Source organism: Citrus clementina, unplaced genomic scaffold (genome assembly GCF_000493195.1).
Source record: "Citrus clementina cultivar Clemenules unplaced genomic scaffold, Citrus_clementina_v1.0 scaffold_3, whole genome shotgun sequence".
NCBI classification, from domain to species: Eukaryota; Viridiplantae; Streptophyta; class Magnoliopsida; order Sapindales; family Rutaceae; genus Citrus; species Citrus x clementina.
Genome location: NW_006262339.1, coordinates 1,299,944 through 1,316,842, shown reverse-complemented (window position 1 = coordinate 1,316,842; position 16,899 = coordinate 1,299,944). Strand labels below are relative to the sequence as shown.

General features: G+C 35.7%; 2 protein-coding genes and 1 non-coding gene across 4 annotated transcripts; 1 reads left to right on the top strand and 2 right to left on the bottom strand.

The window, feature by feature from the left end:
* Nucleotides 1-1,621: 1,621 nt before the first annotated feature.
* Nucleotides 1,622-1,693, bottom strand: TRNAG-UCC. The gene has a single exon. It is a non-coding gene; the product is annotated as a tRNA-Gly (tRNA).
* A 4,903-nt stretch (nt 1,694-6,596) lies between these two features.
* LOC18046388 (aluminum-activated malate transporter 9) lies at nt 6,597-9,897 on the top strand. The gene is made up of 6 exons (XM_006439376.2): nt 6,597-6,991; nt 7,079-7,219; nt 7,294-7,563; nt 7,677-7,816; nt 7,921-8,067; nt 9,238-9,897. Exons 1-6 carry the CDS (start codon nt 6,685-6,687, stop codon nt 9,883-9,885), a joined length of 1,653 nt encoding a protein of 550 aa, XP_006439439.1. The 5' UTR covers nt 6,597-6,684; the 3' UTR covers nt 9,886-9,897.
* Nucleotides 9,898-11,062: 1,165 nt separating this feature from the next.
* LOC18046387 lies at nt 11,063-15,709 on the bottom strand. Of its 2 annotated transcripts, XM_006439375.2 has the most exons (3): nt 15,409-15,709; nt 14,972-15,050; nt 11,063-13,835 (listed from the first exon to the last, which is right to left on the bottom strand). In XM_006439375.2, the coding sequence occupies exon 3, from the start codon at nt 13,554-13,556 to the stop codon at nt 11,502-11,504; it is 2,055 nt and encodes a 684-aa protein (XP_006439438.1). In that variant the 5' UTR covers nt 13,557-13,835; nt 14,972-15,050; nt 15,409-15,709; the 3' UTR covers nt 11,063-11,501. The 2 variants fall into 2 exon arrangements, with proteins under 2 accessions (XP_006439438.1, XP_006439437.1); XM_006439374.2 differs by lacking the exon at nt 14,972-15,050.
* Between the last annotated feature and the right edge of the window lie 1,190 nt (nt 15,710-16,899).

Sequence of the window (16,899 nt, the reverse complement as noted above, 5' to 3'; positions counted from 1 at the left end):
AGGATTGCCAACAGTTCAACTCTCTTTTCTCTTTATGTCTTTCTTTTTTTTTATTACTTTTACAGATGTCATAATTTTTATCCTATAATTAGTGACCTTAAGCTTTATTTTCCAGTTTGGAAATTATAACACCTCAGTACAGCCTACAAAAATCGAGGAAATGAAAAACTTGGGCCCCTGGGTATCTCCCCGCTGTCTAAGATTCTGAAGTTACTTCGTTCAATTTGTAGTCAATCCTAGTGTTGTCCTTCCTCAATGGCTAAATTTGTTGAGAGAACTTGGTCGCCAGCTTATGGCTTCTATTAACTGCCTCACTTCAAACTGAAAGAACTTGGTCGCCAGCTTCAGGAGGCCGCGTTTCAAATCTTCAAGAGTGATTGTTCCACTTCCACATCTGCCCACGGATTGAAAGTCAATGTTTCCTCTTCAGCAATCAACTGGAAACAAAGAAGAAAGAGAGCAATTCTCATATATTTTACTATCTTGTAGGAGTAGAACGAGCAAGTATTATGGGAAAGGATGATGATTTTTCTAGCATCATCACCATTTACTTAATATTTATATCTTTTTTTCATAACAAATATATCTTAATATATCATTTCGATATTAAATAAGGTCTTAATCATGAAAATGAATGAAAATTGTTATCTCGTTATATCTGTTAGATGAAACAACTGGTATAAAATAGTCTTGGAAGAGAGGTCACATGAAGCACATGTTATATGTAAATATTTACATCCACATTAGACTTATTTGTCACTTAAAACTACAAAACTCACTGATTATAAATGAAAAACTTGTTACATACATTATACAAATACTCTTGCTCTCTACATATAACGATCTATCAAATGTTGCACAAACTAGATGTCTACCGGTCCAAATACTGCATGCCATACTCATGAGTGATGTTCTAATATGGACTACATGGCCAAAAAAGATGAAAGAATGATTAAAAATAAAATAAAAATAAATTAACAAAACTTATGAGCAAGACAAACCAAGGAACCTTCGCACTCCAAAATTCCACATGCTAATATTGCCATTTGTCAAAAGTATCTTGAGATGGCTCGTGGCTACACATCATCATGTGAGTTAAATATGATACAAGTGAAGTGGTTCTTTCTTTTGAATGTCTGCAGCTCCACGCCATTCAAAGAAGTTTAAAACAGCTGACCAGCTTTCAGTCGCTAAGACACATCTTCCATTAACTTTGGACAATGTTTTATGGTGATGATACGATACGATACGATACTTGTTCCGAACCACGATATGTTTTCTTCTTTTTTCATTTTTGAAGTAAAGGGAAACTTGGTGTTCCTACCTAAAATTAAAAAGACAGGCATGATTTAAATATGATAGCTAGTCTGTCCCGAGCTGTATTATAGCAGGCGTCTCCACAATAGCATTAATTTATGAATGCAATATCAATCAAATTTAAAGGAGACATAAATGCAAGTAAATCATCGACCAAAACACATTTAAGATAAGAGGAAGTAATAAGTAATAAACAGAGTCTGTCAAGCTCAGTTAAGTCGGCAGCTTAGCTAATGGTCATAGAGCATCCGTCGCGGGTGACTGGGTGAGGCCTGAAAGGAAAACGTAAAATAAAAATCATCAATGCGTTTGCCGGGAGTCGAACCCGGGTCTATTGCTTGGAAGGCAATTATCCTAACCGTTGGACTACAAACGCTGTCAATGTAATGTTTTACATTTAAAATAGAATTCAAGTTTTACGAGACCTTTTCTTTTCCCAAGTGCGGCAAATCGTTTATATTAAACCAGGGAAATGACAAGTGATTTTGCATAGAAATGGAAGCAAATGTGTTCAGGATGCGTTTCACACCTTCCATTAGATCTTGGTAAAAATGGGTTCGGACCAACTCGAAATTTAATCGGGTTGAACAAAAATTCATCCGAACACAACCTGAACTTATAATCGATTCGATCCGATATATATTCGGATCGAATCATATCGGGTCAAAAAATCGAGTTAAATTCGGTTCGGATTGGGTTCGAATTTACAAATTTTCTTGATTTTATTATTAACAGTTAACAATACATAATTACAAATTAACAATTTCACATGTAATATATAATATATTACTGCAAATTGCTAAATGGCAAATAATCTGCTATAGTATTATTATACAATCAAAGCTTCAAAAGAGAAAACGAAAACTTGGGTTGCAGCCTTTCAATTATGATGTTGGATGGAGCTTGGATCGGATCAAGTGATGGTGGAGGACTAGCGGCGTGGAGTAGCAAATCTGTTTGCGGTCCTTGCGAAGTAGTTGGCGTCGGCGGTGACTGCAGGCAAAATCAATCCGGCTACCCCTTGCTTTTTCCGATGTGTGTGTGTGGCTTTGTGCATGAAATCGTGATTCGTGAGGCGTGAAGAGTGTTCTTTTTTTCTTTTTTTATGCAACTGGCTTGACTAATATGTGTTTTTGTCTTGAGCTGTTGGAGAGTGATGAGTGTTGTGCGTGTGCATGTGCTCTTTAGTCTTTGGGTTTAGGTTTTAGTTCTTCTTACTTTTTAATTTCTTTTTTTTTGGGTAACCCACTCGATTTTTCGGATCGAATCGGGTGTCATCCGATTCGATTACAATCCGATCGAATTAGAAAGAATACATCTAATCATATTATATTAACAACTCGATCTAATCCGACCCCGATATTTTTCGGATCGGGTTGGGTCAGATCGGAACGGGTCGGGTCAGATATTTTGCCCACTCTTAACTTCCATTACTCTATGACTATACTGGATTGTATTAATACATTATTTTTGTGTTAATTTATTTTTTACAGTAATTTTTAATTACATTACATTACGTCAAACCCTTGGAAGCTAGGGTTTGGATTACATTGCAGTAAAAATAACGTTTATATTCTAGGTATAATCATTTAAATTTTATGATTTAATAAATTACAATAAGTTTAAATTTATAAAATATGAATTTATATTCATATTTTCAAAACTAATATAAACAATCATAGTAAAAAACATAAATATTTAATAGATAAATGACAATACATTTTTTTTTTACTTTCATTACATAAAATTATTTTAATTAATTGACTTAAAATATATAAATGTACTTTAATTTTATTTAATCATTTATTATTTAATAAATAAAAAAATTATAATTTAATATTATATTGTTTTATAATATAAAATGTATTGATGCCTAACCCGAGCTTTTCAAAGCTCAACACTAGTCCCTTTGGCTTAGCTGCCAAGTATTTGCGCTATAAAAAAATGAATGATATAAGCAAAACTAGTTCTGATAAATAGAAGAACCGAAACAGGCATTGTTTTGCATCTAGAAAAGGTAAAAGCAGAGGCAAAACATCTAAAGCTTGTGAACCCTGTGTTAGGGCTATGTTTCATTATCACTGCTTAGCTAGTGCAATCTGCTACGTACACACACAGCAAGTAAATGAAGGCAAATTTAGATGTCCACACAGACACAGCACGTAAAAAATGAATGTGAAATTCCCTGCAGTTTCAGGAGTGAAATGACCTATTAATTTTGAACTAATAGTAGTGGAATCTAGCTTTCAATCACCTAATTAAGGGATCATATTCCAGTATTTTTTTTATTTGTCATTATATTTTTTTGAAGTCATCTCGTATCACAATCCTATTCTTCTTCTACATATATCTTGCTCTCCTTTTTTTAGTAAACAATCCAAAACACGGTTTTCCCAATCCCATGTATCATGTACCGTTACAGTCATCATTTAAGGGACAATATATATATATATATCCTGATTCCTGCATTAATTCCTTGACCAATATTAACCAGACGTTCACAATATGCTCTCTTAATATAATTTTCTTTTTAAGCCTTTTTTTCTAACTGAAGTGACGTCCAAATCAATCCCCACTAGTTCCATTATTTTTCTTTAAATATATATTGGTACGACACCTATCCATTGTTATATCTACAGAGATGATGATCAATAATTCAAAATTTAGTTAAAGAAGTATCCTGAACGAAGGGAACGAATCCTAATGTCCGATTATATATTTTTCCAGCTGGCTGCATCCAACTGTTATTTCTGGAACCGTCTGGTTCAAATTAGAGCTCAAAGAATGAAAATGGTGACGAGTCGACGACAAACATCTTTTGTCTGTTAATAACGAAGCGGGCTGTCGTTCCCAAAACATAACATGGTATTTCTCACACTCATATATAGGTTTGACTTGTCGGTTTCAGAGCGAATGTTAAAATATAATTACTTTCTAAAATTTGCCACATCTGATATATGGTTGAAATTTCGAAGAGTTCAGTTTTTGACAAATGCCTTTGCATGTTGTCAGAACAAACGATTAATAAGATTCCAATATTCTTCTACCGCAAAGAATTAAGCCTTCTTGAGATGAAACCCTGGAATCGCCCTTTCATATTCACGTACTAAAATTTAGTTTTCAACTTATGTTAGATCGTCTTTTATTATTCGAAGTAAAATTAGCGACTTTCCATTCCAAGATTAGTAAAAGTAGTACAAATATTTGAAAAAGTTTGAAACTTAACAACTTTCCACCTTAAAGTTGATCACATCACAAGGGTGTTCGCATGTATTATAGAAAGAAAAAATATCAAATTTTCATCCGGCAATTGTAAAATAACAAACGTATAATTCATTTTGTGCTGCACTGATTAAAATGACGACAATAATTCCGGAATTAAGTATAAATTATGTAAATAAAATATGAAACTTGTAAATTAATATTAATTGTTAAATAAAATATAAATTATTTAAATAGAACGTAAGACTTATAAATGAAAAGTAAAATAAATAACTAACACATCACATGTTAATTACAACTTGTATATTAACATTACGTGTGAAATAAAACATAAATTATGTAAATGAAAGTAAAACAAGTAAATTAATATAAGAGTGATAAATTGATGCATTATTGATTAACAAAACAAAAACTTACAAGAATTTAGTTATTCATTAGGTAAAACTTGAAAATGTGCAGGTAAGGAAGAGTGTGCAGATGTTCATTTTCTATGTATACCGGATTTAGCGGTGTTCATTCTCTATATATCAGGTTTAGCTATCTATTTCTGGAATTATAAGAATTTAGTTATTCATAAGATAAAATTTGAGAATGTATGTAATTATTTTCTCCTTTTTATTGAAGTTTTATGTGTGACTTCCTGAAATTCTAATTACAGATAATGAGTCTGTTATTTTTTTTTCGTTATTGTTAATTTTCCACCTTAGCCACGCTTAATCAATCAAAAGCTTCATTCATCTTCAATTCTTCATCTCAAGTTATTCATTTTCTCTTGAAAATTGTTGATTTTTTTTTTTTTTTGGGGGGGGCCACGTTATTCCAGAATACATGCTTTACAAAATTAGTGGATGCATAATGAAAAGTAAATCGCAGAAGTTATCTGAGTGAAACACTTTTGACAGCAAAATGCTAAAAAATGGAGGGTTGATATAATTGAGTAATCCATCAAAATGCAAAATCCTACTAAAACGCACAGAAACCTTTATTTGATTCTATGTACGTGTCTAGGTAGATAAATATTGATGAGTTGCAAACATGCAAATTATTTATTAAAAAATAATTAAATACATGTAACAACATAAAGTAGGAAGAATAATGATATGAAGAATAATAAGCACAATATCTCGTAAGAAAATTTTGAGGAAAGCATGAGGTAGCCTAGGAAAGGCATATATTTCACGAAACATAATTAGATTCCTCCGACTAAATTAAATTTAGAGAGAAGAAAGCATTAATTTGTTGAGATATACACACACACACACACTTAATTCATTGAGAGTTATGGGTTGAAGATGAGGGAGCGAGCAAAAATCTTCAAAATTTTAACAACTTGCATTGCAACTCTCAGATGTTTAAATATTATCAATTGGTGCCGGCGCCATTCTCATCAGTCAAGGTATAATTCCCATATGAGGAAAGTGGGAAGCTTTTAAATCTCTTGTTTAATTTTTAACATTCTCCATTTTTTGTTCCCAATCTTCTTTTCCATTTTGGGTAAAACTCCGATCGAGGAATTGTTTAATATTGAAATGTAGAAATTAAATCACAAGCAAAGACGTTTATACATATCCTTGATCCGATAAAAACAAATTAATAAAGTCATCAACTAGAGTAGGTTATTACAGGCAATTAGTTTTGGACTTGCGTGTCTCAGAGCTTCAGCTTAACCTTAAAAAATAAAAATTAATAAGCATCGATCCTCTCTAACAATGAAATATTCTGAAGAGGTATACATAACACAAGTAATCGTGGTGTTGATTGATGCATTGTCATGCAATTTTGTTTTTTGACAAAATTTGTTTATTTATAGATAATATTCTAAATTCTCCATCCGTGCAACATTATTGAGGTTAAGCATCTTTATCCTGAGATTTTTAGTTCCATTTTCTCTTCTATTATTGCCGTATCATTCCCTCACTGTATATGATATATTGACTACACACGCTTTCTTTCCCCAGTTGCACCTACAACTAAGCTTACAATATCCTACAAGTGCTATATATTTTCACCTCAGCATTTCCTCCAGCTCCAGCCTCTCAGTTGAGCTCAAAAGCAGTTTATTTTAATTTCTAAAACAGCAATACGGGGAACTTGAAGCAGAGTGTGCAAACAGGGTTGGAAAATTTTATAGTACTTCATTGGAGAATGAATGGGAAAAAGGGTTCCGTTGAGATCAATATTCCATCAGCGGGAACTACCAAGATTAAGGTGCAGCAGCCGGGAAGTGGCAAGAGTTCCGGCGGCGACGGAGACTTTTCCATTAAAGCGTGGGTGTGGAAAGTTTGGGAATTTGCCAGAGAAGATAGCAACAGAGTTAAATTCTCATTCAAAGTGGGCCTAGCTGTTCTACTTGTGTCTTTGCTAATACTATTTCGAGCGCCTTATGAAATATTTGGCACCAACATCATTTGGTCCATCCTTACTGTTGCCGTAATGTTCGAATATACAGTTGGTATGCACTAATGTAGTGATAAAAATTTGATTTTCAAATATCAGCTTATACTGCAATTGCATATCTAATGGCCCCGAATTTCTTCAGGTGCAACGTTTAATCGAGGTTTTAACCGAGCACTTGGAAGCTTGCTTGCCGGTATCTTAGCTATTGCAGTTGCTCAGTTTGCTCTGTCCACTGGCCGAGTTGCTGAGCCTATTATAATTGGCATTAGCATATTCTTGATAGGTATAGCTTCTGGATATTTTAGAAATAGAGATAATTTGATTAAGAGGTTTACGTCGAATATTCTGTATATACAGGAGCTGTTACATCTTTCATGAAATTATGGCCATCACTTGTGCCATATGAGTATGGCTTCAGGGTCATACTTTTCACCTACTGTTTGATCATTGTCTCCGGATATCGAATGGGAAACCCAATTAGGACTTCCATGGATCGCCTGTACTCTATTGCCATTGGTGGATTTGTAGCAGTCCTAGTGAATGTATTAGTGTTCCCTATCTGGGCAGGGGAGCAATTACACAAGGAGCTAGTCAACAGCTTCAACTCCCTTGCCGACTCTCTTGAAGGTAAGTCAATTAATTAACTCTGCTATAGATATTATGAGCTAGACAGGCAGTTGAGTGAAGCAATATGTTGAACCAATACAAAATAATAATAATAATCACTCTTGAATTTTCAGAATGTGTGAAGAAATATTTAGAAGACGACGGGTTAGATCATCCAGACTTCACCAAGACTCTAATGGATGAGTTTCCGGATGAACCTGCTTACAAGAAATGCAAAAATACTTTGAACTCTTCAGCAAAATTGGAGTCTTTGGTGGTTAATTGTTCTTTTCTTCTTACCTTTTTTTTTTTTTCTTTTGTAATTAATATATACAAACACTAACAACATTGATCCTGGATGTTACATGTAATTTGAAGTCAATTTCGGCAAAATGGGAGCCACCACACGGCAGATTTCGACATTTCTTCTATCCATGGTCAAAGTACGTTAAAGTTGGAGCAGTTCTACGTTATTGTGCATATGAGGTTATGGCACTTCATGGTGTTCTTCACTCTGAGATTCAGGTATTTTTCCTCTCTCTGCTTCTTGTGTGCGAGAAATATCATCCACGTAACAATAAATCAACTTGTTCAAAGAGAAAGAGAAATATTTGATCGGATATTCATATTCTATCAATCAGAATCATAACCATTAATTTTCTTAGTGCATACAGAAATGCCTGCAACTAAGGAATCTAGCCAAAAGAATTATATTAAATCAAACAAAAATGGTCCAGAATTCCAAGAGCAAACGAATAATTGAAAAGGAAAATTAAATAAGTCTGAGATTCTCATATCAGTCGTCACGAATTATATTTACCATGTGTTTATGCTTCTAGTTGGTGTGCGCTCCGGGTGTAAATTGCAATTCTCATCGATGCTCTGATTCTTTGTTCTTCCATTTCATATCAATTACCGTGCTGCCACAATATTACGCGTAAAAGAGATTCCCAGATCATGCTTCATGTCAAATACAAATAGCTGAGTTTACTTTTAAATCTTAGCAGAAGGCCCAAATTTGGTGCTTCCACTATGCCAGCTTGGTGCCCAGAGTAAACAGCCACATGCATGTTCTGTTGCTGATCTTCTAAATGTTCATACATACCGTCTGTTCCGGCTTATAATTATATTATTTGAAAAATTCATATATATATATATATATATATATATATATAATTGTTCAAGTAGTGCTAGTCTGCTAGACATCCTAAAATTTTTATATAAATTCAAAAATATTAGTCAAATGAATGGTGTAATAATATAATTAATTTACTTGGAGTTTGTAAAAATTTGCTGATTACTTAATCATTTACGTCACATGCCATATCATTTGGAATGTAATTTTTATATACAACTAGAGATGTTTATTATTACTTCCTTAAACCCTTAGATTTCAGTCATTGACACCCTAAATTCTAGGTATTATAAATAATATATCATAAATTAGAGATCGTAAACAAAAAATTGGAGCGACCAACAAGTTAAAAATTATATTTTTAACAGAGATTAGAGGTGAGAGCATTATACTCTATTTATTTCCATAATTTATAATCCACAATGACAAAGACGCGCAGTAACATTTTGTCAAAAATGAAAAAAAAAAGTAATCCAATTAATGGTATTCATTCCAAGATCGACATTTCTCATATATATATATATAATGACTCATGATCAGTACTTGTTCTTGATTTTCAGGCACCCTACAATCTCCGAATCACATTCCAATCCGAAATACAAGAAGTGACAAGCCAGGCAGCAGAGCTGGTCCGGAACTTGGGCAAAGACATTGGCAACATGAAGCGAAGTGTCAAAACTTGTCTTCTGAAGAGGCTTCACAGTTCAACAGAACGACTCCAGGGCAGCATAGACATGCATTCCTATCTCCTCACAACAGCCTCTTGTGACCCGCCAGAAAATTCCAAGCCATTCCCTAAACTCTTCGAGCTCTCCAATGACCAACAAGCCGATGCTGAAAGTGAAAGCAATCATGACCTGGAGAAGGACTCGGATCTGACCACCCCAAAAACGTTTTCGGGGACTCTCCCACCGGAGTTTGCAGCGCAGGCAGAGTCTTATCATGAAACAGTGAGGAAGCAATCTAGAAGGCTGCACTCTTGGCCATCAAGAGAGGTTGATGCTTTCGAAGAGGAAGGAGGATTGGGTGTGGATTCTTTGCCAAGAATGAGAGCGCTAGAAAGCACTGCAGCACTCTCACTTGCTACATTTACTTCCTTGCTTATTGAGTTTGTAGCTAGGCTTGATCACTTGGCTGAAGCTGTTGATGAACTCTCCAAATTGGCTAAGTTTAAGCACGAGGGTCTATTAGTTCAACCAAGTTTTTGAGAATTTTCTATATATAATCTGCATCATACAAAATGTGATATGTGAAGTAAAAATGCCGTTGTTGGAAAAATATAATGCCGTGAAGACAAAGCAATAAATTAAATTCCAGTTGAAGAAAAATCTCCATTACTTTTTTTCTTTTTTCTTCTTTTTTATTTTTATTTTTTATTAACCACGTCTTTTAAGTATCATTCTAAAAGAAAATAAGCGAACTAAAAAGTTAAGATAAAACAAAATAGAATTAGCGATCTCTTAAAAAAAAAGAAAAGAAAAGCAAACACATGATCTGAAAATTCCTGAGGTGACCCGAATCCAATGTAGAGTAGAGGAGATGGGACTGATAAAATAAAAGCCATTCAAGACGGCGTCTAATCATGCAGTATACGGAGGTAACTTGTCGGTGAGTGTTGGTGAACAATCATCAACGAAATAATTATATTTAATTTGCTACAAAATAATTCTCTTTAATGTCATTCATATACTACAGACCTTGAAATCAGTATATCCAACTCTACCAAGTAATAATAATTAATAATATTGATGATGGTGACAAAGATAAAATCTTGTGGGACGTATAGATTATAGATGGAGACGGTACCGTGTCCACAATTACGTACCGATATCATGAATAGGAGGGAATAGGTAAAACTAAAATTCGTAACAGCACATGGGCTATTTGTTATTAATTGTACGCTCGTCCAAGACGCGTCTCCTGGACATTCTGAACACTTAGGATCCCGAGAGCTGGTAGATGTGATCACTTTCAAGCCGGTTAATTATCTTGTACAAGGATTAATGTGTTATGGCAAATGGATTATTTAGGAAATCACGTACTCCTAAACCATCCGTTTAATTCTCCTGACGGCGATATTTTGGAATAAGACAGAGGATGGAGGGGAGGATTTTTCTTTTCTTTTCTTTTTTTCCTCTTATTTATATAGATTTTGAAAATAACATTAAAAAGAAAATGGTTGCGAGAAAATCTTCATTTACAATAAACGGTACGCTGCCGCTGCGTAATGGCACAATGAGAAAGAAGTTCCGTACGGGAACCGCCAGCTGAAACATTGTTCGCTTGTTGCTCGGGTTTTCATTTTATGAACACAAGGTAAGTCATGTCAGTCAGTGCCGAAATACAGACGTTGGAAGCAAAGCGATATCCAATCAAGCTGAGGAGTAAATATAATACAGTAAAAGGTTTTATTATAATCAGAATGTTTGACAAACAAACTGATGGGGACGGTAGAAATAATAGCCTGTATTCACAAGCACCTGCCGGACATAAAATATATATTTACATTCGAAACACATGAAGACCAGACTCAAATACTACCTTCTAATAGAATTACCAAATTTTGACCCCAATAAATATTCACCCCTAGGACTAATATATCGAACTCCTAAACGACCAACAGACCCAACAGACTAGGACCAAAGAAACATTAACACGCAGACAAGTACTTCCAAGTGCCAAGACCAATCTGAGAGAACCAAGGGACAAATCCAGTTCTGAGGCATTTTGCAACTGGATCAACAGCTACAACTTAGCTGCTGCTTGCACCCAAACCAGAAGCATCTGCAGCATTGCCATTGCATTTAGAGCAGTGAAGAGAAACTCACATCCAGCTCTGAGGTATGATACTAGACTTCCCTGTCACCAATGGATCACAGGCTACTACAACTTTACTGCTGTTTGAGCTGACACCAGAACTGCCAGCGAGCATTGCCATCAAGCTTCCACCATGCACCCGGCCTTCCGGGACAAAAACTGGCACAGATGGGAATCCACCTCCCCCAACTGAGTCGCTCACATTTGAGACTCCATGCTTGGAATCAGAAGATTTGCCAGCTGAACTTCCAAGACCACTCCCCATCTTCATGATATCCACATTCATGTCATCAGCAGTGACAACCTCCTTCATCTTCTCAGGTTTGTGGAGATTAGGGTCCAGCACCACAGGTCCTAGGGTGAAACCACCATGCACCCTCTTATCCTGCACCAAGCCACTGTGGAGTGCACAGAGACCTGTCTTACCCCTTGCAAATGAGTTACAGGGACCAGTAGATTGGGGACCATATTCTGAACCAGGATGGCCCCAAGAACATCTTTTCCCTCCACCATGAGCCTTACAAAAATCAGTGCTACCTTGTGCACTCTTGCCACACCCTTCAAATTTGCATCTCTTCCCCCCGCCATGACGGACACAATAGTCAGTCCGTCCCCTTGCACTCTTTGTACACTCAGGAACGGCACACCGCTTACCACCACCATGTGCTACGCAGAAGTTGGTTCCTCCATGCACGCTCTTTGTACAAACCCCGCCACCTTGGAATGCGCATCTTTTTCCACCTCCATGGCCCTTACAAAAAGAAGTGCTTCCTTCAGCACCCTTGGTACACCCAGGGGCAGTGCAACGTTTTCCACCACCATGTGCCTTGCAGAACATTGTGCTCCCTTGTGCTCCTTTTGTGCAACCTGAGGCTTGGCATCGTCGACCACCTCCATGTGAGATACAAAGACCTGAGAGCCCTTCAGCACTCTTTGTACAATTTTCCTTTTGACATCTCTTGCCCCCACCATGACGGATACACAACCCAGATTTCCCTCTAGCTGCTCGAGTGCAACCCTCATGGCTGCATCTCCGACCACCACCATGGGCAATACAGTAATCAGTGCGCCCTTCCGCACTCTTTGTACACCCAAGGTATTCACACCGCCGACCACCCCCATGGGCTTTGCAGTACACAGTCCGGCCCTCGGCTCCCTTGTGGCAGCCGAGTTTTTGACACCTTCGGCCACCACCATGGGAAATACAACGGCCAGAAGCACCTCTAGCTCCCTTTCCACATCCCTCAACCTGACAGGTCTTGGAACTAGAGCTCCTCTGTAGTCGCTGATGCTGTTGGGTTATCCCGGAAGTACAGGTGACTGAGCTTCTTGGTGTGGTTACCACACTTGATGAGAGATCATGAACATTGGCAGTAAGGTCATTAGTTCTCAGAGCACAATCGAAAAAGAATCTACTCTCTTTATTTGGTGCAGTCTGCAATGGCGGCAAGGAAACACCCGTCTTCCAACCGCATGATGTTGAACCATCATCTGCATTAAGGGTCCCACCAGCAAGTAATGGCATCTCCATGCCAAAATGAAGTAAACTGGAGCTTGGATGTAGAGAAGTAATGCCTGATTCAGGGGATCCAGTGGAGAGACTTAACACGAGGTCAACCTTTGGCTGCAATTCCACTCCTTTCATATTTGAGTAGGCAGATTTTTTTGGGTTAGGCATCTTGTCATTGCCGAGATGGAGGGTGAAATCCAAATCAAGATCCATTGAGGATTCCTCTTCATTTTCTTTGGCGGAAGACGTTGTAGTGCAGGCAGTTGCAGAACTACCCTTGCTGTCTGAGGAGCTCGATGGTCGACCAAGCCCAAGGGATAATGTAGAGCCAACTTGCTGATGCACAGATCCATCAATCAAACTCCATTTCCGTTTGATTCCCTTTGAGGCAGATATGTGAGGGTTCGAAGAACCAGGGGAATCAAGACGTAAAATAGTATCTGTGCCATCCTCAGCCCCAGCTCCTCCAGCTTGCCTTGAACTGCCCGAGGTTTTGAATGCATTTAAAGAATAATTAGCAGCAAAACTCAACCTCTGAAAACTAGGGTCCATTAAGTGATAGATGAATGGCTTTATGATAACCAAACCTAAACTTAATTACAACAGAACAGTCAACCTGACTTCCACAATGAGAGCAATTAGCTACAAAACTACGGTTAGATGTCACTCAAAGTGTGTATCCCACCCCCACTAACAAATCCTGAAGTGTCACAACGATCCATTTTAATAGAAGTTTATTTAACACGGACTTGGATTGATCAGTTGAAACAACAGAAAATGGAACTGAGCAAACAATACTCCTTCACAAGAAAATCATAGCAGTTGATCATCCTGTTTCACAACAAAATTTCATGATAAGTACAGGATATTGTTGTCTAAATGAAAGTAACTGGAAGGCAATTTGTATAACTAGGTATCATGGCAACAAGAAACAAAATAGAACATTTTTCAAGAGGTGGCTACCAGAGTAAATAAAAATTAAAGAATTCAATAATCAATTATTCACGATGACAACAAAATTGTAGGGAGAATAATGTCTAAAGTAAACTTTCTTTCCACACTAAATGGCAATAGTTTTAACTTTTTCACTGCCCATACTTAGTAAAATAGTTAATAGAACACCATAGTTAATATGCATATGGACTGTTGAAAAATCAGAGAATATTTAGGCCATACAATGTTTCCTAATTTAAGATAAAATATTCCACTTCTGGACAAAAGGAATTAATTGTGGAACAGCAAATTTGGAAGATATAACCAAATCCTTGATTTCTTAAAACAAGAAATGCATAAAATCTTCCAAAACAAGCATTTAATTTAGAATTTCTCAAAAACTGTCTCAGAAATCATTTTAGTGACAGCCTTTTTCACTGTTGTCTTTGAAAATGCACCCAATCACATCCATATCCTCGTTTTTAGAAAACACTTTTTGAAGCACAAATCAAACATCCCCCATTTTAATCATGTGTATCAGGATATACACAGTTCATGATACCAACACAGGATAAGCAGAGGCAGGAGCCCCTGATGGAAATTTAAAAGATTAAGGTGGACATAAACAAGGCACAAAATATATAACCGATGTAAACTGGACAAGAAACAAATATATAAAACGAGCAGCGCTAAAAAAACCATTTTTTCTTATTAAATTCAGTTCCAATCTTAAAGTGATCTGATATCAAAGAATGAGCTGTCCTGTCACCAGCGCATAAAAATTCCAAAAGACAACTAATCAAAAGTTCACACATTGTATATTAACCTAGAATCATAATCCAAACTCCAGAAACTCTCGAGGAAATCTTGAATCGAAAAGATGCAGGAAAAGCTCAATCTTTTTATACATAAGTGATGCTCAGATGGTTTCTAAACGAAAAATATGAGTTTTTTTCCCTTAAAAAGAACAATAACATTAACTAGATAATATAACAGACACAGAAATCCATGAAAACTGAGATGAAGCAAAATACCCGAGTCTTTCACTAGACCAGCACCTAGTTCAACAACTGAACTCAGCGACCAGCAAAACAAGATTTTGAATCTCGAAATCTAGAAACAAAACAAACAAATAATCAAAAGTGTATCAATTTAACAAAGTACATAAGTATATAAATTAATTACAGCAGTAAAAAGTGATGACAGACAAACTAGAAAACATGGTGAAAATATTTTTAAAATAGAAGGAAAAGAAATTATAATGTGCCTCATCTGAAAACTAGAATTTAAGTCATTACTCAATCCGCTATGCTGTAATTAAGGAGAAATAATGCTAAAAAACGTGAGAAACAGTAAGGTAGGGACCTTATATCACGATAAATTCAAGATTGAAGAGCAAATCTAAAAACAGGAGACTCGTTTGCGATTTAGCTGAAGGAAAAGCGTGGACAAGAAGAATCACCGAAATTACCTTAAGCGAAGAATTGACTGTATTTAGCGAATTCTAACGGGAGAAACGGGGATGTACGGATCAGTTCAGTTTTAGGGCTCTTGAGCGGTGGCGGCAAGAGACGGAGAGTGAGAGAAAAGTTGCAAGGGAGAGAGAGAGAGAGAGAGAGGAGAAATTTGAGAGACGTGAACAGAGAGAAAGAAGAGTGGCTAAAAAAGAGAGAGGTAATGTCTGCGCGTGTGGAAGAGAAATGGCTCTCGTGCCGAATTTAGGGTTTAGTGTTAGATTGTGTATAATCGTATCATTTGGTTAAAATGAGGTAAGTTTTTTCCTTCTATTATTGTGTCACAGATGAGGACATTATGTGTAGCTGTTTTCGTGGAATTTTTGTTAGACTGTGATATAGTGTCACCTGACTGGCCAATAGCATGCGTGCCTTTTTCTGATATTTTCTTCGGTGGATTAATTTTGAATCTTTTGGGATTATTTTGACTAATGTTAATGTAATTCAATTTGCATTTGTATTCTTCAATTATTGGCTAACCGTTATTTATTTTAATTAAAAGCTAACATATTATTAACATTTTATGCAATAATACTTTTTTTAGAATGAAAATTATTATAAATCATATCATCGAAAACCTTAGAAATTATTGAAAAAATAATATGATGGATACTCTTCATCAAGAAAAATTAGTTGGAGTATTCATTGCCTGATTACAAATTCTCAAGCTAGCACCCATGCATAGCAAATCCAACTAGTGGAAAATACTAACATGAAAAAGTACAAAATAAAACTAACAAGCGATAGTTGATATGCGGCTGTTCTAATTTAACTTAAGGTCATCGGTTCGAGACTTAAGAATACAGTTGTGTTAAATACTTATTGGAAGAGTTTTGCGCCTTAGTAATCCTATCCAACTCGAATCTGGATTAGTCGGGGTATAATGTGGTTTTCAGATACAACAATTGTGGATTAAAAGCAATAACCCTACAATTCTTATGCCATAAATAAGTATTACTCATATTTTCATATGGCAACATAAAGAGAATTAGCATCCTTTTTTAGCGGAGCCTTATAAGAATCATATGGCATCTTTACTTTAAATTTTATTTATTTGGTGAACAGTAAATTTTTGTCTGGCACAGAAGTTAATGAATCATAATATTGATCTAGTTTCTTTTAGATTTTTATATCGCGATTCTTGGTTTAATATTATGATATTCTATAGTGTTAAGCATACATGCATAAATTAATGCACAAAAACCTTTTACTTACCAAGGATAATCTGATTAATTAATTATTTGGAGAAGAAATTTAATGGTAAAGGCTAAAGAAAGTGAAAAAGTAAAAAAAAAAATCGTAAAAACGACATCGGAATTAAATTAAAATTTATTTTACGTTATTTTCGTTTCACTAATCACTTGAATTTAAATTTAAGAAAAAAGAAAAAAATAAATTTAAACTTTATTGAAATTTGTAAAAACTGTGAGCATTGATGTTATTTAAAA

Coding starts and splice junctions, on each gene's coding strand:
- LOC18046388 (XM_006439376.2), top strand. CDS start 6,685: ATGAATGGGAAAAAGGGTTCCGTTGAGATCAATATTCCATCAGCGGGA. Junction 7,220..7,293: donor CATTAGCATATTCTTGATAG/GTATAGCTTCTG, acceptor CTGTATATACAG/GAGCTGTTACATCTTTCATG. Junction 7,817..7,920: donor CAGCAAAATTGGAGTCTTTG/GTGGTTAATTGT, acceptor TGTAATTTGAAG/TCAATTTCGGCAAAATGGGA.
- LOC18046387 (XM_006439375.2), bottom strand. CDS start 13,556: ATGGACCCTAGTTTTCAGAGGTTGAGTTTTGCTGCTAATTATTCTTTA.